The sequence below is a fragment of the Columba livia genome, chromosome 3 (assembly GCF_036013475.1).
Source record: "Columba livia isolate bColLiv1 breed racing homer chromosome 3, bColLiv1.pat.W.v2, whole genome shotgun sequence".
In the NCBI taxonomy this organism is placed as follows: domain Eukaryota; kingdom Metazoa; phylum Chordata; class Aves; order Columbiformes; family Columbidae; genus Columba; species Columba livia.
In genome coordinates, this window is record NC_088604.1 from 56,281,364 (window position 1) to 56,305,800 (window position 24,437).

The window sequence follows — 24,437 nt, forward strand, 5'->3', positions numbered from 1 at the left end:
TAAACAGTGAGTGTAATAAGTTTTCCTTTCCTTGTCTGAAGAATTAGGACAATTCAATTGAAAGGCAAATATAATCCTACCTATGCTCCATGCTGGGACTGCAGAAGGGTAAATGCCACAGTTAAGTCTGAACATCAGGTTGTAATTGTTAGAGATTAAAAACATGCCAGAAAGAACATTCCAGGGAAAGAAGGAGGGTGAGAAGGATGGCTCTCCTGTGTCTTTCTATTAAGGTAAATTAGCATCAGATCTTACAAGGGCATATTCCTGCACAGCAGAACTCAATCAAATGACATTTAGTCAATGAAGGAAATTATACACTTAGTTGTTTTTTAATCATCCAGCTAGGAAAAGCAAAGATAATAAACATGTATTTATCTGCTGAGCCAAGTGCATACAAGGCAGAAAAGCCACTTGAAAATAACTAAAAGAAAAATAACAGTTCTCTAGGATACTGCTGTTGCATAGAATCTATTTAAAATATAATTTGCTGCTAGCTATTTCTGCAAGATGTGAGCACATCAGCTGATCTTCTCATTTTTATGCAGATTAAATAATGGTTGAAATGAAATGTCAAGTCATAAGAGACACAAGAAAAAATTATCCAGTTTTTAAGAGCTGTCCGAGAGGATGTCCACATTCCAAGTACAGAGGAACCATTATTTCCTGGTTTTGTCTAATATCTTGTTCTCTCACCCCTCCCTTTTTTTTTTTTTAATGCTTTTCTTCTCAGTGCATCCTAATGTGAGCCAAGGTTGCCAAGGAGGGTGTGCTACATGTTCGGACTACAACGGATGCCTGTCATGTAAGCCCAGGCTCTTTTTTGTTCTGGAGAGGATTGGCATGAAACAGATCGGAGTATGTCTTTCCTCATGTCCAAGTGGATACTATGGGACACGGTACCCCGACATTAATAAGTGTGCAAGTAAGTGCTGGGGGAAGTGGATGGATTTGTTTTTTCTCTCTTGAATACTGTCTCCCCTTAGGAGTCAAGTCAACAGAAAAGCAGACAGGACAGGCTGTGTCTTTATTTGTTCAGTTCTTTTATAACACTGCAAGAAGTTAAAGTGAAAAGCCATGAAATGGCCTAAAGGAATTACCTGTCTAGGCCCCAGGCAATGGCCTCCTCCAAACGCCCATGCAAAATGGAAGCGCGGGTGGGCACAAGGTGCTGCCCTCCAGCAGTGAGAGGGAGCTGTGGCAGCTCCAAAGACTGTGGGGCTGAGGGACACTGGATGTCAGAGGCTGGAGTCCTTTAACCCACTGCCTTTACCCACCTGTCCCCTGAGACAAGCCACTCTTTGGAGATGCAGCTTGCCCTGGCCTCTTTATGGCTTGTCTCACACCCCGTGTAGTCCGCTACATGCCAGCAGCAGCTGGCTGGGATTCAGCTGGCTAGGTTTTAGCCTGATTTGGGGGAAATTACCCATTCATGCTGCTTCTGGGCTCGAAGACAGAGAACCCAACTCTATTTTTTAGCTTTCAGGCAACGTTTTGACCCTACTTTGTATTTTGAACAATAAATTAGCTGGAAAAGATCGCTATGTCCTCCCTACTCTTTTTTTTTTTGTTGTTGAAATCACTGGTTTTAATCCCACAGGTGATATAAAAACGTAAGAGTAACGGCCAAGCAACTCTCCCAGTTTTCACCTGGTAATAAAAGTTATTTAATGAATGGACCCCAGAGTAAAGTCTTACAAAGTAACTTGACACTGTGAAGCATTTGCTCACTTTTTAGCAGTGTGTGGCCTTGCTTATCAGATATAAGCTGTGCCACACATGAGTTTTTATGCATTTCTTTTAAAAATATCTGAGAACTGGGAAACATACCACTAATGCCAATTCGGGTAGTCATATAGAGAATACATGAAATGCTACAGAACATCTGATCGAACGCCAGGGAGTCATTTAAAAAAAGAAAGAGATGTTGATGCAAAACAATCTCCAGCAGATTCTAAATTCTGGAATATTTTTATTTCTCCTGGATGAACAGAGATAAATAGTGTAGAACTGGCCCAGTACCTGTGGCCTATGGAGTTAATTAATACCTATGCTTTGTCTGTGTAGGGCAGAGGCAGTATATTGTCATTCTGCTGTGCTGTGTGCTCTGTCTTCAGTTTGCATAGGTCTGAAAGAAGACAAGCAGTGCAAGGCCATCCAGCATTAGGCCATCCTTACTAAATCCTCACTCTTGCCAAGGTCACTTGTTGCTGGCCTTCCTGTGTGTATGGTCCATGAAGAAGAACTAAATATAATTGGCTTCCTTTGAAGATTTTTTAACATTGCTAGAATTGCGTGATTCTGGTATATGTGAGAGAGCCTTTGATGTTTCATGGCAAAGATAAATAATATTGTTGTTTACTGTTTGCATTTCAGAATGTAAAGCTGACTGTGATACCTGCTTCACCAGAAACTTCTGCACAAAGTGTAAAAGTGGGTTTTACTTATACAGTGGAAAGTGCCTTGAAAAGTGCCCTGATGGGCTGGAAGCCAACAATCACACGATGGAGTGCACTAGCATCAGTAAGTCTGGTCCCCCCGCATCCTGCATGGTTTTCTCACAGGTGATGGGGAATCTAAGGAGGGCTAGAGTTGCAAGATCAGTTACCACACCAGGGTAATGCAACTTAAAATTGAAATAGTCTGCATCACAAGATGTATGCCCCAGCACCAGCACCCCAGCACAACACACTCAAGGCAGTTCCCAGGTCTGTCATTTCACAAAAGGCAAACACGGTTGTGCCCCACAAACACAGCCTTGATGCTAAGGACAATTCTGCCTCTGGAAATGTGGCCTGTTTCATCTCTCCTGTTTGGTCTGCCCTGAGGTAGAATGACATCCATCTCTTACTTGCTCTGTTACAGTGTTATGCAGCACCACTAACATCAAAGGTTCAAAAACCATGAGCCAGACCCTATGTCTAGTTGAAAGATTAAAATACTAACTGCTTTGCTTTCTCTCCCTTGTACTACTTGAGCCTTCAAAGCACGCGTGCATCAACTTTTTGAAGCTTACCTTTGCAAAAGTGAAGGCTAGAAACTAAAACATAGGAAGAGGAAAAATAAAAAACAAACCCAAACCTCCAAAATGGTATATGCTCATAATCACCTGACTCCAGAAACTGAGGATTAAAATAAGGCACCAAATAGTGTGGCACTGTCACTGAAGGACCAAGATTGGCTACACTGGTCCAGTGATTCACCAGCAGCAGAGACCTGCTTTTGTATCTCTCCAGCCTCTGACTCACAAGCTCCGATTATTCACACTGGGCAATTTTAGATGTCACCACACCTAACTGTCTCCTCCATCCCTTTGCCACTCCTCTGGCTGAACACAGAATGAGCGATATATTTGCCTCTGGGCTGCTGCAGTTGGCATCCCCTGCCATGGGCATGCCAAAGCTGTGGCAAGGTTCAGCTTAATTTAGTAGGCTGGCAGTGAATTGTGGTGGCTGAGGGCTGCAAAATGCAGTGGGAGTGGTAACCTCTCCAGCCACCAGCAACCAGGGAGCCCTTAGGCACAGTCTGGACATGATGGAAATCTCCTCCCCCACAGGCTCATGCACATAGCTCTCCCTGGCATCACGTGTTTTAGAGTGAAAGTGGTGCAGGAATAAAAATAGTGTACAGTAGTTTGGCATTTTCCTTCTCAATTATATATTAGTTCAGGTGGTAGTGATAGTTTTTACGGTTTTATTTTCAAGCAAAGACTTTCATCTCTGAAATAAATTCAAGGGATCATTTTTGTTTCTTTATGGCTGTTTCCAAGTGTTGTAGACGTAGCTGCTTTAACAATGAGTCAGTCTCAACTAGGAAAAGCCATTTAAAGCTACAGAGGAAAAACAGAACCTTTTTGTGCACGTGAAGGACAATTATTTTAACAGGAGAGGTCCAGTGTAATATGAAAAACAAAATTATTCACATAAAAATTGACTGGAGGAGGAGTCAGAGATTGCCTGAGGTCAACTGTAGTTTTAGGTTTTAAAAAATTTGGAAGTAAATTCTGGAGCTGGAAAAATGTTGACTTACAAAGTCCTCCTTATAGAGGGGCTGGAAGTCTTAGCAGTGGTTTATAGTCTTAAGCACACATATTTACATAAAGTAAATATAAATGTTTGCTATCTTTTATCAAGAGACGGCTACTGAGAAGATGACACAAAAGGACAGTTATTAATAGCATTGTTGTTAAGCTTCCAGGATTTCTCCCATTTTTGTATACACTACTAGGACAAGTATCCAGCTGCACACCTTTTGAGTTCCCAATAGTATGGGATAGAAACTGTAACCCACACTTTTCTGAAAAGCTTGCATGTTCCTTGACCCAATTATCCTCTGCTTTGCCTGTTTACAGCTTGTATGTGCTACAGATGATGGCTCTTCCACTATTTAAACTGAATACTAAGCAGCAGGTCACCAAAGACAGTGGATTCTGAATGCAATGCTTTTTGATACCAGTTGGTCCTTTATAACTCTATTGATTTCCAAATTCAATACCTTTGAGGCCAACTGCAGCCACCTGACCCAATGATTTCACTCTCACTTAGGCATGACCAAAGTTTAATTCCACTGAACCTATAAGAATATATACTGCCACAAAACCAAAGTAATCTCAGAACAAACCCTGGTAACTGATTTCATTGAAACCAATTGTGTTGTTGTTGCCGTCCTGTTTTGGACATGGAATTACAAAACAGCAAGTGCAAAATGGTAACTGACATAATTATTTGACATTATTTTATGCAGCATATCCTCAGCAGCCAAATTTCTCTCAATTCACAGCTGCAGATCCTGATTAATTATTCAATTTTGCCACCTTCTGGCTGATGCAGAATAAAAGGAATGTACCATATGCATTGTATGTACAAAAATATATTGGCCAGGCTCAGCTTGTCCTATGTTTATTGCAGTGCACTGTGAAGCTAGTGAGTGGAGTCCATGGAGCCCGTGCACAAAGAAAGGAAAAACATGTGGTTTCAAAAGAGGAAATGAAGTAAGGGTCAGAGAGATCGTACAACATCCGTCAGCAAGGGGCAATCCTTGCCCAGCTACAAGCGAGAGCAGAAAATGTATTGTACAAAGAAAGAGATGTCAGAAGGAAGGAAAAGGTACCATGTTATCATCATCATAATATGAGATTGGTATTGTGCTTGTTTTAATAATTCACATCTGAATTCCCAGGCCTCAGTTGCAGGCTTCACCAAAGCTCCTGTTGATGTGGTGTTCTTTGGGCTGGAGAGAACTGTGCCTTTGCCTGGAGTAAATAAAGTCCTAATGCTGCTCAAAAGATGTGCTCTGTGTGATCTAGAGAAGACAGGGTGGGCTGGATGGGAAAGCACATTCTCAGTTTGCTGAAATTGCTGCCAAGATGAGGGGTTGCATGTGAAGTTCGGGACAAAAAGATCCATCATAAAACATGTCATGGTGAGAGTTGTTTGTTGGCTATCAGGCAGCCAAGCTTCATGCTTCAACCACGGGATTCCTCTAAACCAATTCCTGTTTCATGCTTCCCTACAGGTAAGACCATAACTCTTGCAATCACAGCGCTGTGGTCTCTCTCCCACGCTGAACTCTTTATGCTAGGTCTGGCTGAACAACATGGCCTGATCCTGCCATCTGCATCTGGCTCACAGAGACCCAGCATGGGAGAAAGACCACAATGCTGCATGGCAGATATGGGAAACTCCACTTGGTTTTGCCCAATAAGCAAGAGTGGCAGCAGAACCTTCCTTCCATGAGAGACAGCTTGTTGGACTTATTCCTCATCATGGCACCTAGTGAATGATGTCCCACATGTTAAGAGCGGGAGATGCTTAAGAAATTTATGAAATAACAATTTATACAAATTCCATCCAGTAGAGATTGTTGTTCCATTTGTTTCCGTTTCTCTCCTTTTTGAAGCAGGGAAGTTACTTGCTCTGTCCCCGGTGCAGTTACTCTGTTTGGCACAGGAGTGTTGTTGGAACATTTCCCTTTGCCCATCCCTCTAATTTTCCCTATCCTTCCCATTTCCTCATCACTTCTGTTTACCCCTTCACCCCAACCCAAAAGGAGGACTAGGTCTACTGATTTATGGGAACCTATGGGGTAGATGTCACCCACCTGAGGTTGGTTCAGCCTCTTGTGTCACGCAGTGTCTTGAAGAGGTAGAGGGAGCAGCCAAGGCAAGTTATTTATGGATTTTCCTGTGCTTAGGCTTTATGTCCAAAATGTCCATGCTTGCTTCTGCCTCTGCACAGTGGTACAACCTGAAACACAGCCTCTCATTAGCCCACTGTAGCAGGGGGAAAAGAGTCCTTTTTTTTTTTTTCCTACCAAAGATTATTTTGCCAGAGCTGAAAATACAGGGCTGAACTGTAATTTCAGAACTGTGAAACTGTTTTTTTGAGGTGATAATGGTATTGTGTATTTGCTTCTGGTAATTTGGCAATCCCTTCAGATTGGACATTTCTCTTTGAGAAATGCCTGCTGTTCCTGTGTAGTAAGTACTTTAGAAGAAACTACTCACGTATTTTACTGTCGATTCTTATTTTATAGGATCTGAGCCAAACCATACTTGAAAAATACTGTGCACCACAAGAATTCCTTCACAGTCATGAATCTTTTTATTTCTTTTTCCTTTTTTTTTTTTTTTTTTGCAATGTGCATAAATATGTTTTGTTTTGGTTTCTTTTTGAGCAAGTCACAGACTATATTCTAGCCTGTTTTACACTCAGTAGACAATTCCTTCAAAACCAATGCAGGCAGATGAAATCTGTGTTCTATTTCTACCTGTGCCCTTGGGATTTGTATGTCTATGTCTGAGGGATGTTTTTTTAATGTTCTGAAATCCACTGCTACATACTCCTCTGTAACAGTATCCACAAAAGTCTGTCCCATTAACTTCCATACATCTTCACAGGGAGATTAATTTTTTTAAAAATATTTTTTACTAAAACTGAGGAAATTCACACATAAAACATTCAGTTAAAATAGCTTTAAGAGATGGATTATAGTGAGAAGCCAGAAAAATGAGAAATAAGCTACAAATTTTCCTCTGTTCCTACTAGAATGGGTAAATGTAGCTTTCCAACTTAATCTCCAGGCAACTTATCTTCCCTACTGCCACTGTCACTATTACACAGAGAGAAACCTCTCTTCCCCTTTGAACAACAGAGTAATTGCACAAGAAATCAAGCCAGGCTCTGTTCTTATGGCTAGCTGTATCCAGTCAGTGAGTGCAGAAGGAGATAACAACAAAAGCACTTTGGGAAAGGGAATGGAGAGTAAATATGTTTGAAATATTGAAGACACTCTTGTGTATTGTACAGCTCCCTATTACCGCTCAGACATTGCTTTGGAGTGTAACTTTCACGGGTTCTGCTTTTGACATTTAGTGACAGACCCAGCAGTTACCAACAGTGCTGCTGATCTTTTCTTTGTGGCCACAAAGAGAGATTTAGCCCAGTCAGCCTCTGCCTTTTCCACGCTGAATAGATGGCTGCGGCCAAGGCGAGGGCAAAGACCACACGATGACGGAGTGTGCTCATCACAGATGCCTCAGTGACTTTGCTTGCGATGCCGAGATCAGAGGCAGGATGTTAGTCAGTAAGTTGCTGCTGTCACACAGAAGCAAGGACATGTTTCTGGAGCATTTACATGGAACAAGATAAAACGGATGAAGAGGCTTTTTTTTTTGTTTCCATCTCCTAGTGTATCATTAAAGCTGGTGAGATCTATTGCAACTGTTTTTTTTTTTCCCTTGCTGGCTATAAAATGAAGTTTTACTGGAAGAAGGTGCTAGCGTTTTCAAGATTAATTCAAACAAATGGGAATAATGAGGTTACAAATAGCCCGACTAGCCTAAAAGCTTCTTCTAACTCATTTTAGCACTACATTAGTTGATCCCAGTGTGTTCTGATGTGGCAACTCCCATATGATTCACATACAGACTCCTTTTATAATTTAGTCCCATCCAAACCTCACTGTAATTTATTTAATAATTCTCCTCTTTTAATCCCATGATGGTGAGTTCTTCTTAGTTTGCACAACTATATGATTTTAAGTTCCAGTTTCTACTTTCTTTCCCTCGCACTTTTTGTTTTGTTCCGCTAGTGCAGTGCACTGTTACTCTTAGCTTCCCACACTTAACATCTTCTTGGCTCCTGCCTTTCATTGACAGGCAGACTTTGAGAACCATGTGTTTCCTGTGGCCATGTCCACAAATGGCAAATAGATGTACTGGAAAAGCATAACTTCCAGAGCTCTTCAAACACTGCTAATTATCCATCCATGTTATTTCTTTGCCTATATAAATGTGCTTTGGTCAAACACAAGTCCCTTTGGACTGCTGTCTGCAAATGTGTGAGACTGACCTTTATTGACCAAAAGACAAACATCAGAATTACACGCAAAGGTATTTGTGGGGAAGGAATTGCATGTTTTCATGCATGAGTAATTCTGCCAAGAGAGAACATTCACCGTATGACTTTCTGTTGAGTCCCAACTAAATCCCCCAGAGAGCAGACACTTTTGCGTGCTTTCAGAGAATATGTTCTGATCAGTCTGAAGAGACTGAAAACACTCACCAAAAGACTAAGTGCATAGTTATGAACAAGAAAGACATCTTAGAAAGCTGGGTATTATGCACACCAATAGACAAGCTACATTGGCTACATAGTAGTATTGTTGTAAACAAATAAATAATACATTTCAATTGTTGTTTGTTCATATATTGATTCATTTGCATGCTGATGGCATTTAGATGTTCAAAAGAGAGAAGAAATGTCAATTGTGTCCAGTTCTGTGCAAACACAGACCTGATACAGTTCCTTTTCCTGAGAGTCAAAAATTCAATCATTAGGCATTAAGAAATGGTGGGATGAATGTAGAATAGCATATTTCTTTTTCACTGTGGACTGTAGGAATTGGCACCTTGTAGACTTGGAAAGCACGATACTGTTATGAAAGGAAGAGGGGCCATTTTAGTAAAAATTCACAAGACTGCAACCCACTGGAGGCATGGTAGCTTGTCAGTTTGTAGTGTAAAGTGAGAATAAGAGAGATGAGGGGCTGAATTCTAGATGCAGGTTGATAAACAGAAGGGAACCAAGAAAACAGGATTTGTTGATCACCATAATGAGGAAGTGTATATATATTTTGGGAAACAAGTAAAAATAAATGTTTCTGTCTTGCACTGCATACATGTGAATATAAAAATCCAGGTTTGTTTTGAATAGCTTAGAGATTTGAGACTCAGGTCATTTCTGTTGTTCCTTTGAACTAGTTTCTCCATCCTTTATTGCTATATGTCTGCATAATGCTTCAAACACATTCATCAGATTGTGTCTGAAAATGTCTTCAGCTGGCTATGATGTGAGGAGGGAATCCTATCAGGCATTCATCAGATTCCCAAAACCACCACTCAGCTAAAAATCCCAAGCCATTCATCAAGAATTAACTTTAGCTGAAAACAATGTAATTTGATACTAACAAACTTAAAATATTAGGCAATAAACTAATTTCAGTCACTTAAATGAAACTCCTCGAGTTACGTACCCTAATGTACACACTCTGATGCCATAGGGATCCATGTTACAACAGAGCATAGAGGACTCTGTAGTCTAAACTAAGTCACCCCTTTAGTACCTTTAGTATTCCTCACAAAGAAAAGTTTTCACAGTTGATCTCCGGTTGAGGTGCAATAATTTCATTAGAAGTCAGTTAAGCTGTGCCAGGCAAAACAGTGAAAGAAAAAGAAAGCCCCTGCTAAAATAAGATAAAAGATGCAAGATATCCCAGTCACAGCTCATACCAAAAGTCACATCCTCTCTTCCTTATGTGTAACTCATTGGCATTTAAAAAAAGAAGGCTGAAGCATGTGAGCCAGGGAGACATCTCAGTTCACAGATAGCTCATATAACTGTGAGAGATGGGGTGTCCTGTGTGAAGATCACTACTGTGGTTGTGGTTAATGACCTCACTCCATTACAGGTCACAGGACTTCTGAGGCCTCAAAATGAACACGAAGCTAATTACTGCATCCCTGTGTTTACATACTGCATACACCAATGGGTCATAACTCCGGTCTTTGCAAGCCTGAGTTACTATAATTGAGGAGTCTGTCTTGTGAAGAGTTTGGTTGTTTATTTTCTGTTTGTTGCTGCCAAGAGGACCTCTCATTTCCTTTCCTTGCAGGGGTTTTGACTCTTTAACTTTAACATATTTCCAGACTTCAAGGGTAAGGCTGTTGAGACCAGGAATCCGCGAGTTACTACGCCAAGCGAAATGGCATCCAGGAGATACCTTGAGCAAGGCAGGGCACTAACAGCACAGGGTTGCCCACCGCCATGGGCCAGCAGAGAGATCAGGGTGAGAAGAGTTAAGAGGGAAAAAACGGGACCAGTATGAGTCAGAGAGATATGTGAATCCAAAATAGCTAATAGTAGAGGATATAGTGGGTCTACAACTGAAGGGCTGAAATGGGTGGATAAAGCCATTTTTAAACTTTCTTGATAGCATTTCCAAAATTTAATCACAGGCAGTTTTAAAGTCTAATTAGGTTTCTAACTGCAAACTGAGACCTTAAAATCTGAACTAATTAATAGTAATATTGCATTTTGCCACAGTATGTTTATTTTGATTGTGTTAGAGTGAACATTAAATTCTCTTCTTACCTCCCAGTTCTGACAGAAATGCATGAACCGCACAAGCAGGTAATACATACCTGCTGTGTGCCTCTGCACATATGGTAACCACACATGTAGGCACCCACTGTGTACATGTGTACCGTGCCAAGGTTGTATTCTCTGAATAGAATGCATCTTGATGAACAGTCAGCCTGTAAACGGCTGTGGCTATACACCAACTTCTCAGGCCCTCAGGTATCAAAACTGGTTTTAGCCTTGCAAGGTGTTGGGCTAATGCTGTCTCTGTGCTCCTCAGGAGACAGAATCACAGAATCATTTAGCTCTCCTCTTCCGCTGCCAGCTCCTCTCTTGCCACCTCCCATCTCCTGCCTGTCCTGGGCAACCTGGGAACAGAGGGGAGGTCACTCAACTGCCCTGAGGTCCTCTGGAATGTGCTATAAAAAATGTACTGGACACACTGCTGGTAAACACCATCGACCTCATATTGACAGGAATGGTGTCAAAGCTGAGAAAGAAGCATGTAGTCAATTGCTCCCATAAGGGAAGTGAATCAGAAAAAACAAAATAAAACAAAAACCACAAAGCAACAAAACTCATTGCATTCTTTTTTTAAAATGTGACTGATGTGAGAGTTGTTCTCCTCAGATCACTAGACCAAATAAGGAATAGGAATCAGCTCTTTTTCTCTTTCTGATCTTCCCTTCTGGTGCCTCCCTGTGCTCCAGAACTGGCTGGCTGACTATCTTTTACATGCCTGAGCTCTGCAGGAAAAACAGGAGGGAATACAAACTTCCCACAAACCCATCTTCCACCTCCTTCCAAAGTCCCCATCAGCACCAAATTTCCATCACCTGCCTGACATCTTACATCTTGAATAAAAATGTTTGGGACTGAGAGGAGCAGCTCCAGCTTTAGAAGGTGAAATCCAGAGCTATGTCTATACTGCTAAAGAAAAGCAAGCGAAGGTCCACTCCTTGGCCAGAAGGCCAAGGGCCACGTTCTGCCTTCCAGCCAAACTAGCTGGTGCTATTCCCTCCCCTGGGGAAGAGAGATGGCTATTACAGGCCAGAGTCCTAAAAAGCACTATCAGTGATGCTGTGCGGATATGCAGGGGCGTGCCTGGTCTCTGGCCTTTTTCCCTGATACAAATGTACTTTATTTATCCAGGGCACCTTCACCTTGAAGTGACTTCACATTGTTGAGTTTCAAGGAGAGGCAAATAGGAAACTGTGGCTACTCTCTCCTCTCAGCGCAGGGCAGAGACCATGGATGATACAAAAGAGCGGAGTATTGTCCTCCCTTACTCCACATCACTTCCTTGTCCTGTCTGCACACCCTCACTTACTCATCTTCCTCTCCACATATGCCTTTCTATTGCTTCTCTCAGCTGATGCTTCCAAAGTCCTTGCCCTAACTTCTAGTGCTTTAAGGAGCTCTTTCTGAAGGAGGGACATGTTTGTCACAGCTGGAAGAGGAAAGGAACCTCTTCCAGGCTGTGTGCCAAAGGAGATACCTTGACAACTTCTATCTCTTGACTCTTCAGAAGAGCACAGCAAGCTGTTTTCTCACTTTGGGGCAATATTACCTCGGAGTAAAGTCAAAGGGAAGTGGCTGCTGACAGCAGGGCTCTCTGAGCCATCGCCACCTAGAGATCTAAACCCCTCACTTTTTTGGCCTGTGAGTCCTGGAAAGAAGAACAAATGCAAGAGGGAAGTTTGCTTGTACATATAGCAAATTTAGTCCAAGAATGCAAAACATTTTGGGTATGTGAGCTGCAGAGTAAATCAGGCAATGAATGTTTCAAGCCTAATGGTGACACATGCAGCACTGTTTAATCAGCTAAATCCTGGGCTGTGGAACACTTCCATGTATAGCAATGCTGTTATAACTCTGCCAGTCATGGACAGCAAGGGCACTCATTCACTATTGTATTATAGCTGCTCTTCTTTTAAATGACCTGATCCAACACCCACTGAAATCCCATTGACTTCAGGGTGCTTTGGATCTAGCCATAAAGAAGGGATTTTCAGCATTCCTTTGTAACAAAGTGAAAACAAAGGAGCACTTTTTGGCTGTTGTTTCTCCTGATCTTACTGGATATTTGTCTGCTCTTTCCCACCCAGGCAGCTCTGTTTTCTTTTCTCCACCCAAGTGTCCACATCTCCAGTTTCATCATCTCTTCTCAGCTCTCCCTGCCAGCTCTAACACCTGATGTAGCTTTTGGTCTGCTCAGGCTGCCACCTCCCAGCTCTCTTCTAACCTCAGAGCTTTGAAAAAGAAAACACGTACTGACATAACTTTCCTTTACAAAGGTCCAAAGGATCTTCAGAGTGTTCCCAATCAGATGATAACATCCAATGTTATTATGAGAGATTGCAAAGATCAGGAGAGAGGTTGTGGGAATCTCCATCATGGAAGATTTTTAAGGAGGTTAGACAAACATCCATCAGAGACAGTCTAAGTATAGTAGTTTAGCTTCATAGCCTAGTAAGGGACTACATAATGCTTTGATAAGCATTTCTAAAACTGCTACAAAATTTCCCATTTTTTTTTCTTGCCTCTTGCCTCAAGTAAGACTTTCACAGAGACACAGCATAATGCACATTTACAGAGCACAAATACAAGTATTTCTGCCCATTGACATCAGCATAGGGCCTCCTGCTGTCTTTACCAAGCTCAGACTTGGATTTGGGCCTGAGTCAAGGACCTGAAACCAACTTTCCTTTCATTTTGTCCAGTTTAGTCATTCGCATTGCTGAGGGATTTGTTCTTGTTCCTCTTTGCATCAGCTTTGAGTCATTGTTATAGAAAGTGTATAGGGTTGGATTTTCTTACAAAAAATTCATGGAACTTGTTACGCCAGTTCACCAGAGATAGGAGCTAACACCTCTCTGCCAATGAAACTATGTATATTTTAAGAGCAGATGAAGATGTGGCCCATGAGTGCCATATTGCTGTATCCCTACGTCTAAAAAGAAATGAGCTAGTTTTAAGGGCTGATGCAAATGAACATTATTTTTCAGGAATTTTTGTTGAAGCAATTTTGCAGGGCAAGAAATTAAATGGCAAGGGAAAAAATCATGCAGTGGCCATGCAAAACTGAGAACAAGTATTTCCTACATTTTCTATTTTTAGTCTCTTAAAATCCAAAATGGTAGCAAAAGAATTAACCAGTGGCCCATGAGTGAAATAGATACAGGTGATAGAATTAAATGATAAACTGTAGGGATTTTTTCTATTTATTTTTTGTTTACAATCAAAATGATCCAGTAATGAAATTTTTCAATTCTAATCTGATCCCTCCCAATATCTACAGCAAACAGTAGCCCCAGTATAAAGATTTACAGCTACAGTTACGTCTCTGCTTTGTTCTTAAGCATGTATTTACTTCTGCCCATTTGCTTTCTGAACTTCTCTCTCTCATCTGTCATCTGAAGAACTACATTTGAAAGGAAAACAGGCATCAGACATGAAACACAGCTACATTCCTGAAACATGAGATGAACAACCTTTAATTCACGCAACCTTTCATTTACAGTAATGTTTAATGGATGGGCCACTTTCATTATGGACAATGCCTCTCCCTGTCATTAGTCTGCAGAAAGGTCTAAAACTCTTAAGTATTTAAAGCAACGCTGTTTCAGGGTCCGTAATCTTTTCTTCCTTCCCTCCCCCACTCCCCACCACCCTTGCTGACTGCCCTTATTCTAAGTGCATAATCTAAACACTGTGCTCTGCAAATTGCACTTATTATTGGCTTTGAGATTCGAAGGACCCTTCTGAACACTTTTTATACAAATCCTAACAAGGTCAGAGTTGGAAAAATCTCAGCTGGTGGACTTGGATCCCATGAGCTAGTGACCATTTATAATTAATATTAATGAATGGCAGACGACAGATGTTTATTGCTTAAGTAGAAATGTGCGTTGCTAAACCAGAAGGATTTAGCTTAAATTCAGAGGAACTGACTTTATTTCTTGTATGGGCGTGGGTGGTAGGAGGGAATGCCAGTGGGTGATCCAGCCTCTGCTACCTTTAAGCATGAGCAAGCAGACAATACTCTGTCAAGAAGGATACTGAGCTCTCTATCTGATTGAAGCATGATGTTTGGTCCTTCAACACATTAACTGAAGTAAGGAGGAATCTCCCTGTCCACTTCAATGGATTTGATTTGCACCAGTAGTGGTTTTCATCTGTAGATCCCAAAGTACTTACTGAAATTAAGGAAATGTCATCTCCATTTTACAGTTGTGGAACCTGAGGAAGTCATATGTAGGCTGTATTATAAAGATAAAAAGTTCATCACTGAGATGAAGGATCACATTCCCAGTCATAGTCTATTTTACATGGCTGGGTTTTTTTTTCCCCCAGTGGTCTTAAATCAAACTAAAGCTACGATGGATAAATCTCTTAAGTGCAACACAGTGGAAAGTGCAATATGGAGATGGAAGAGTCTCTGTGAATTCTTCCAAATACTACAAGGAGTATTCAGGCTTAAGGTTGATGGAACCTCTGTTTTCTAACTAAAAGCAACTCTTTTAGAGTACGTAAAATAACTTCCTGGACATAGAGACAATCTTGAGTAACATTTTCAAAGGCACATGAACAATTTTAAGTACCTTCTTAGAGTTTATGGTTGAGGTTGGGGTAAGGGTCTATTTGCTCTGGATTTTTTGGACAAAGCATCCTGCTCCTTTTAGTATCTTACTAGAGTAGGTATGCACAAACCATCTGCTGTTTCCTTGCCCCAGAGATTTCTGTACTTCTGTATGACAGTCTATAAAGTGTTTCTGAGCATGTCATACCAGACCCTTGCAAAATATTATTGGTTTTACAGGATTGGTCTCAGATGTTATAGAAGCGTGCCTAAAGAGTTGCAAGAAAAAGTTGTAGAAACTTCTGCTTCTCAGAGTTGTAGAAAGAGTCAGTAGCTTCTATTTTTGACTAACATGAAGGTTCTTGGAGCAGGCACAAAAGTGATTAGTTTCTCGATTTTGAAGAAAAGCATGAACGTATTAATTGATTAATGTACAGCGGGCTGCTTCATCTGGAGGCAGGAGGCAGCTGGAAAGAGAGATTGCTGGTCACCACTGTCTCAGCTTTAAGAGGCTAGAGAAAGTCCTGACTTGCAATACATTGTAGTACACAAAATATCACTCATTAACTTTATTAACTTTATGAACTTTTATGAACTTTAGCTTTGGGTTCCCTTGAACCCTTTTGCAGCCCTATAATTCAGCTCCTGTAACAAGATGGGCTGCGCACACACCCCACAGGCACACCTGGAAGTGTCAGGCCTAGGATTGCCACCAATTTACCAGCACTGCTGTAGCACTCTGAAGACACAAACACAAAGCAGAAAAATAAAACATGGCTACAGCAAGTTCTGTAGAACTGTCATTGTGTACGGTAGGAACAGTGCTAGACAGGACATAGCAGATTTCCTGGTGGGGTGGCTAAAGTCTTGCAGACTTCCCTTAGTGCTTGGTAGTGCCCTCTGCCATAAGATGCTGCTTCTCACCTCAGTGGGAGCTGCATCTCCTCTAACCTCTGGGCCATCCAACCTCATTCATATCCAATCTACATGGCATGGTGGTCAGTTTGTAGAGTATACTAAGTGAAGTGGATCCCGGTGATGCAGTGTCACATGGCATACTCATTCTTCACATTCCATTTCAACATACTCATGAAGCTGGCTGCTCACTTCAGTGTGCAGAGCCTGTGTTACTACAAACAGCTCTAAATGCACAGTTCATTACCAGAGGGATTTAAAAAGAATAAACTTAACACATTCTTGGGGAAAAAAAAAAAAAAAGAAGAAGAAGACAAGACAGCCTGGATAAAATTTACATGGACAATTTCTATCTGTGATTCATTTTAAACTGAAGACTTACAAGAAATCTTAAAATACTTGCCTTCAAGTTTTTTTCATGCATGTCCTCCATGATCCTTACTTAGAAATCTTTTAAAAAATATTTTATAGGGCTGAATTTTCCAAAGGAAGGGAAAATATCAGGTTATCAAAGTCATCGCATTTCACAGAAACTTAACTGATTTCAATGAAGCCCCAGTGGAAAGGAGGCAGGGTTTGAAACAGCTTTGCCTTTGTGTTGGGTTTCTGCCTAGTGTCCTGCCAGCTTGTCCTTTGGGTTGGCCCTTGGAAACCCACCTGACAGGCTGACAACAACTTGAGAGTCTGAAAACTTGAGATCCCTTTGACAGCATCTTGGTCACCCAAGTTCCCTGAGTTTTCCAGGGCTAAGCCCTGAATCACTTCGGCATAAAAACTTCCTGAGCCTTTTTCAGAGGCAACCCAAGAGACTTGGTCATCCCAATCCCTTTCTCCACAAACAGCTTTCTACTTGGTGAACTGCCAGGTATACTCTCAGTAGGTGAGAAAAACCCTTCAGAAACATAGGGACATGGGCAAAGTGAAATGTCGTGTCACCCTTTCTGAATGGGGACCTTTGGAGTCCTTGAACTCTATGAAATTCAGAAACCTGACCTGCCATTTTGATCAGGATGAAAATGTATTCAGAAATATTAGCACTACCTAGAGAGGGGAAGATCAGTGTTTTGGCAAGCTGAAATAGTACACACACAGTGGAGACCCTAAACAGAAAGAAACAGTCTTTTTTCAACACCTTGTTTTTAAAAGTATCCTTGAAAGCAAAATCTCCCTTCATTTACACCAGAGACCAACCTTGTTGACCTCCATGTGTTCGAGCAAGTACAAGAGAGGGCAGAATTTGGCACCCTGGCTCTGGGCTGACGGGTTTGCTGAGTGGATCCGTCAGGGGCTGCCATTTGCCTACGTGTCAGCTACTGCTGACCGGCTGATCCATCCGTCAGGCTGGTCTGGGTTACCTGTGGGACACGCACGGGCTCTTGTCTACTTGTCAGCACAGGTGTCACCCTGGGCAGCAATGCAAACAAATCATGCCTAGAGCCGAGGGGACAAGTGAACCGTGCAGAGTGGGGCCAGAGGTGCATCCTGTTGACTCCTCATCTTCCTTCACCCTCCTGGCAGATCAGGAAACTTAAGGAGATTTAAGGAGGGGGCTTCAGGGGGAGTGTATAGCTGCACCCATACCAGCAAAGGAAAAGGCGGAAGATGCCCAGGTTCCCTGGCTCTGGTGTCTGGTACTGAGGCAGAACTGCTGTCCTGGACCATGTGTTAGTGCCAGTACTCGCAAATCCCCTCCGGGATCCATAGTCAGTCATTGGTATAGCCCAGCTCCAAGCTGTAGTCGTTTAGGGAAAAAATGCGTTCTTACAGATGCATCCAAATATTTGGGTTGTATGAATATCTTCTGAACTGTCAGGTTACATTAATGCAATTGGTTTAAGTAAAGCCAAGGAAAATGGCTTCTCTCACTTATCCCTCACTTCAGAACACTTGGAGTACAAATTTGAGTATTAAAGAAACAAGTATCTTTGGGTGTTTTCTCCTTTTTACTATTGTACTAGAAAGAGTTCAAATGTCTGCTGAGGCACTAGCATCTGTCTCTTATCATGTATAACTTTTCTTGATTATTTCTAGAGAGGCAGACTAAACATGTGGCTCTGACATAATGCAGCATCACATTTTTATTTCTGGTTTGCTCAAAATTCTGCACCAGCTGAACTAAGTCTCTAAAAAGGACTATATTTATTACCTCAGTCCAGGCTAATAGGAGGGCTTGGGTTATTGGTTATTAAAGGAAAACAAACTATTACAGATTTCTGCCAATATTCTGGCATTCTAACAACAGGGTAAGGTTTTTTTGGTACCAAGGTTTTTTGTAACCTCATCTAGGTGTTCCTGCTCCGGCAGGGGGATTGGACTAGATGATCTTTCAAGGTCCCTTCCAATCCCTAACATTCTGTGATTCTGTGATTCAATCACTGCTATCATCAATCTTTGTATTGGCATCTGATACCATTAGTCTTAAAAGAGGTTTGTACCGTAGATTTGGACATTTATCTACCTTTTAGAAACTCTTAGAAGAGTTGTAAAAATTAAATCCCATTCAGAAGCCATTGTTAAAAATCTCAAAGCAAGCTTGGTGACAAAACGCCACTTTCCTAAATACCAGCATGGTGTATGTCACTACCCGTCCTAAGCAACGTGGAGTGGTTTTCTGCTCTGTTAAATAGTCATTACTTTCCTGTCTTTGGAAGCTGTGTTCAAAGCTTATAAGCTGTGGGATCTTATAAGATGAAAACTGTTATGTAATTATAAAATTACTGTTGTTAGCACATTAGTCCTGATTAAAACAAGGCTGCTAACAAATTCTCTTAGTCCCAACAGACAAGTGCAAAGAAAATAAATCCCCACAGGCTCTAGTTTGAAGAGACAACAGTAAATTACTCCACAAATGGCAAACAGAACTCATTATAGAAATTCTTCTCCTCTGGCTCCTTCTTTGACTGGTGGATATTCTTGTATTTTCAGGCACTGGCAATGCCTTTTCTATGGCACGGGAAAGGCAGGCACAACCCATTCCTATTGCAAAGAGGTCATCACGGGACAGGGACTTTCCATAAGCCTTGCTTATGAGCTCATGAGTGTAGCAGTGTCATTTCCCAAGCAGCCCATGGAAGAAATCATCCCCTCCTACTTCCCATACACCTAATGGGGTACAACTTGTTCTTTATGTGCTGCAGCAGCAAAGCCTGATGTCTCCTGTCCCAACAGAGCTGATCTGCTCAGTTTTCCCTCTTTCCTCTCTGCCTGCTTTATGCAAATGGCTGTAGTGCAGGCCTGATCCATTCCTGTATTTAGACACACTATTCCCGTTCCCCCAAATGTGCTTGCCTCAGCAGTGCCCTTTTCTTGCAAGGACAGCCCAGCACGCATCCCAAAAATAAGAACATTTTCCCAGTGAATGCAATTTGGTAGTCCAGATCCTATTTTAAGAGGTAAATTAAGATCAAGGGCCCCACATATCATGGAAAGACTACAGTAGGCCTCAGGCTCCAACATCATTTGGAGTCTGCAACTAGAGAAGTATTTCCATTTTCAAGAGGAGATAATACGTATGTATAAGTTAGTCACTAAGTCCTCTAATGCAGTTGCTCAAACATAAGTGTTGATATCTTTTGAAATATCTTGGGTTATCCAAGATCACCACATAGGAGTGTGGATATGACACATCTTAAGACCTGTATCCATCTGGACTGGCATGTGGAAGTCGGGTAGGCTGTTCTCACGCATCTCTGTAGCAGGAGAACCTATGTGTGGCCAAATTAATCACTTCTTGAATGCTTTTGGACCTTAGCTCCTATAAATTTTTTACCCAGATTCTCTTCTGCAATTGATGCATCTTCAGGCATAAGGCCAGGAAGTGCACTGAGCTGTGTAGCACTTGGTAATTCTGAACTTGCTGATCTTCACCATTCCGGTCACCTGAAAATTGAGTGATTATAAAATAGGGCCACTATAACTAGGAAAATAATGACTGCTGATAAGAAAGTTATGCTATTTAAACTTCAAAAGAATGTACCAGATGAATCAGCTACTAATGGTTTGTGAATGAAAGGACAATGTCCTTTGCATCACTGGGCAGCTGGTGTTTTGGAGGCTTGCTATCTTGGCAAGTAGTGTGAGTACATGTTACAGTGTGTGTTCCAGAAAAAAATGTGTCACTTTTCTTGAAAATGAGTGATCTACTCATTTGCATACTATGTCATGATTGCATTGTAGATGGACCTGTCATAAGTGGTTTTAGAGCCTGTGGCATGATAACGCTACTGGCATCTTTGCTCGGCATAGCTTCTTCTGGATTGTCCACATTGCATTATGAGGAAAGGGTGACAGATTTTTAGTCTGAGATGACTGAAAAAAGGTCTTGGAGAAGGGTGTGGATGGGTAGGAAGGAGAGAAACACAGAGTGGTGGCACTTAGCCCCTCAGTTTTGTCCCTGTACCTTGTGAGATATAGAGGTGCTGGAGCACTGGTACCAGAGCACCAGTGCTGATGGTGCTACAGTAGCTGGGAAAGTGCTGACAGGTCAGCTCAGGCTATGAGGGGTGTGAAGGATCACTGTGGCATGTTACAGCTGTGGCCTGTGGTCTTTTATTATAGCTCTTTAGTTCATTGCAGTGTAGCAGGGAGGATTTTGTGGTCCGTGCATGCACAATAGAAGCACCATGACCCTTCCAGATAGGGGCCTATTACAACCGGTGCCTGCAACCCCACCAGGTGTAGTTCAGTGACTCCTCTTGCCCCTTCTGCTCTCCCAGGGTAAATTTCTTCATGGGAGAGATCTCTCCAAAAGAAATACGATCACTCCAAATGCCTGATGCCAGATTCGCATCCCTCTGGGCTTCCCATGATACCTACCCTGTGACACCTCCCTCACACACCAAAGCAAAGGAGTTTGCACAATCCAATTTTTATGCCTTCCTATGGCTGTTCGGGGTTTCAGTGCCCACGAAAGGGAGAAGTGAACAAATATGCTGCTTTGAGCTCCCTGTAGTAATTACAGCTGAATATAATAGGGTGGGCTAAGCGACAATGCCTAAAGTAGATGAAATCTGGAACCTGCAGTAGTTAATCCATCTCAGCTGTGATTTTTTTCAGTAAGTAACCATGTCTCAAATAGTACTCTTGAGTACTAAGTTCTCCTAAGTTGTCACCAACCCTTCTTCCCTTTACTCCATAAAACACGGCTATAGGTCTAGTGGAAACACCACCTCTGATGTGATAATGCAAGGACATCTCTGAAATATTCTGGCTTGCATATTTAAAGATGTATTCAGACATGGATTGCATAAATACAGACACAGGGATTTCTTTGACCAGGGGCTATAAATTAGATTAACATGAAACTCAGCACCTTTAAGCTGATTTGACATGTAGTTGTATTGTTCTCTGAATTAATGTCATGTCTGTGTTTAATTTGAACTACTGCACTTCTCAAAACCATGGCATGTCTGTAGATTTTCTTCAATATACAAAGTTGCTATTATTAGAAGTAGTAAAGTATCTCCTGTCTACAAGAAAATTCACTGGACAGTGCCTGCAGACTAATTCTTCCAGTACAGCTGGTCGTATGCAGTTTTGATTCTGGAATAAAAGCTAGTTTAATGCCAAATAATTACTTCACAGAACTATTAGAATCTCGTGAACCCACATCTTCATGAGCAAAACATTCTCTTAGAAAAAGTTTGACTATCTCCTATCCTTAAGAAGACATAAACGTTAAGTAGTGTTAGCGCATCACCATAAGATAATTTCGCACGCCCCTGCGGAGCCCCTGTGTCACCTCCGCCGCGCAGGAGACGCCCCGGCGGCAGCACCCGGGGGGTCCCGCTGTGCCACCCCCTCCCCGCGCTCGCGCGGCACCGCGGCGCCCCCTGACGGGCGCCATCGGGTCGCCGCTCCCCTCCTCGGCCCTTCCCTGCTCCACCGCGCCCCCGTCCGAGGGGCGACCGTCCTTTACATGCTGTGTAGCCCCGTGAAAGGGCACTGATACATGCATAAAACGTTACACGTTCAAACCCACGAGGATTTTCTAACAACAACATTCTTCTTTGTTATTACTGCATCGTTTTCTTCTCTGATGAGCTTCTGTTTTAAAGCTGTTCCTGCCTTTTCTTCTTCTTCAAATGCAAAGTAGTTCAGAGATGAACTTGTAAACATAACGGCCCATGTAGTTTTTGCACTTTTCACTTCACAGATAGTTGAATGACCCAACTTCCAATGAATTTCCACAACTTCTGGCATGCAGTTGAACGTGTTGCTATGAAGTGGGTTTCAGCAAGTAATAAGAAGGAAAAAATAATCAGGAGCAAGTCTCTGGGAGGAAGAGAGCAAGGATGTGAATGGGGAGATGTATGCAATAATGTAGCTACAGCAACACCCCATTCTTAGCAGTAACTGCTGGTAGAATCTTCCTTTGCATCTAAACTGAACCCAGGAACAACTGGAAGTAACGCTATATTGTCATATTAAAACTCTGACTAAAATAGTGGTGAAAGGAGCTAAACAAACAGCCTGGACAAAGGCGACTCTCCTATGCTTTATGGCAGTACCAGGTCTAGAGGGCAGACCCTTTCACAAATGGCAACAGCATGGAGATGATGGCATTAAACCAAGTATAAAATTGCACAGAGGACTCCAAACTGGTTATCCTCAGCCTAGAAGAGAATTAGGACTGAGTTTTAAGTACTTTCCAGAGAACAGTTTTGCTTGTCCTTTATAATGATATCAGTCTGATTAAAACAGAAACAGTAAAGCCATGCCTAGATAAGTCTCTGGCTAGACAGTGTATTCTTAGTATATTCACACAGATACATATAAATGCATACATCTTGATCCGTGACTGAAAGGGAAACCATTAAATGTCATTCTAGCATACTTAAAGAATTGTGGCTAGGAAGTCACAGCTGAAGGATTTTGGCTAATCACCAAGTGAACAATGTCAAACACTGAATGTCTGGACAGTTTCCATTCAAATAACATTTCATCTTGGGCCAACTGTATTTACAAACCACTGGAAGGAAATTCTATACTGTCATTTACCCATTAGTAAGAGACAGCATTACAGCTGGGTAAGATGCAGGCTCACTTCTGCATGGAGCTCTCCCAGCTGTGGTTGCTCTTGTTGAGCCTCACATGTCCATTCTGAAGGTCTCCCCTGCTCAACTCTGTGCATCTCAGATGGCATTGCCAAATTCATAGATGGATTCTGCAGCTTTGTGGGCATATATCAGGGTAATCTCTGACTGGTTATTTAAAATTTGAGAAGTCATTTTACATTTAAAGCCTTATTGCATGTTTCAGAAACAGCAGATGAGGAAGACAGATGTTTGTTCCTGCTTGACCTCAATGTGTATCTAAACCTTCCCTTGCTCTCTGATCCCAGACAGTGATGGTGAGGAATAGAGCAGCTGTAAAATAAGCCCATAGAGCTACAAAACAAGAAGGGGATACAGCATATCCTCTCATCCTAGTCTTACTCCTCACTTTCTGCCTTCTTTTCACCTCCTCTGAATCTCTCTCTCTTTATCTGGCCTACTCTCCTTGGATGGTTGCCTGTTCTCAGAACAAAGGCACTGTCCCTGCACCTACAAGCCTACTGTGAACTACCCCACAGAGCCCATCGAGGCACCAAAAAACTCCCAGCTCTGGTTTTGTGTCCAGAATGGGCACAATTCCCTGCATTCAGCACCCTCAACAGCAAGAGCTATTGCCAGGTTTGTGTAATTCCCCCAGAACTGGTGTAGGAAAGCCTGGATTATCTCTGCCAATATTTAAAAGCAAAAAGTGTTTTTGCTGTAACAAAGAAGGACAGATTGCTTTCAGCAATATTGTTACGAGGACATCATAAAACAGAATTTGGCTAGATGTTTTTCAATACTTGTCCATACATTTCTCCAAGTAAGGAGGCGTACAGGTCATTATGACATTGTACCATGGAAGTCTCAAGCAAGGCTGCTTTTGAAGACATCATTGTGATTCATCTAAGTACAGGTGAATTTCAGCTGCATAGCTCAGCAGATGAACCAGTTTCACACAGAAAAAATCTAATCTGTTTTAGGCTTGTGTGTACATACATGTCATATTGTACTGGCTTGTAAAGCAAATAGAATGAACAGAATCCTAGAATTGTTTGGGTTGGAAGGGACCTTTGAAGACCATCTAGTCCAACTGTCCCATGCCATGGGCAGGGACATCTTTCAGTAGATCAGGTTGCTCAAAGCCCCACTCAGCCTGACCTTGAACACCTCCAGTGATGAGGAATCCACAACTTCTCCGGGCAGCCTGTTCCATTGTCTCACCAAGATCAGAATAAAAAATTTCTTCCTTATGTTCAAGCATAA

The 24,437-nt window shown here is 41.9% G+C and overlaps 1 protein-coding gene across 2 annotated transcripts in view; it reads left to right on the plus strand.

Annotated features, from left to right (window-relative positions):
* RSPO3 (R-spondin 3) overlaps positions 1-24,437 on the plus strand; it is a 61,908-nt gene that overhangs the window by 35,638 nt on the left and 1,833 nt on the right. For both annotated transcript variants that reach the window (XM_005507427.4, XM_021294497.2), the window contains exons 2-4: positions 734-925; positions 2,377-2,523; positions 4,908-5,105. In XM_005507427.4, the coding sequence (XP_005507484.1) occupies positions 734-925; positions 2,377-2,523; positions 4,908-5,105 (537 nt within the window). The remainder of the gene's footprint in view (positions 1-733; positions 926-2,376; positions 2,524-4,907; positions 5,106-24,437) is intronic.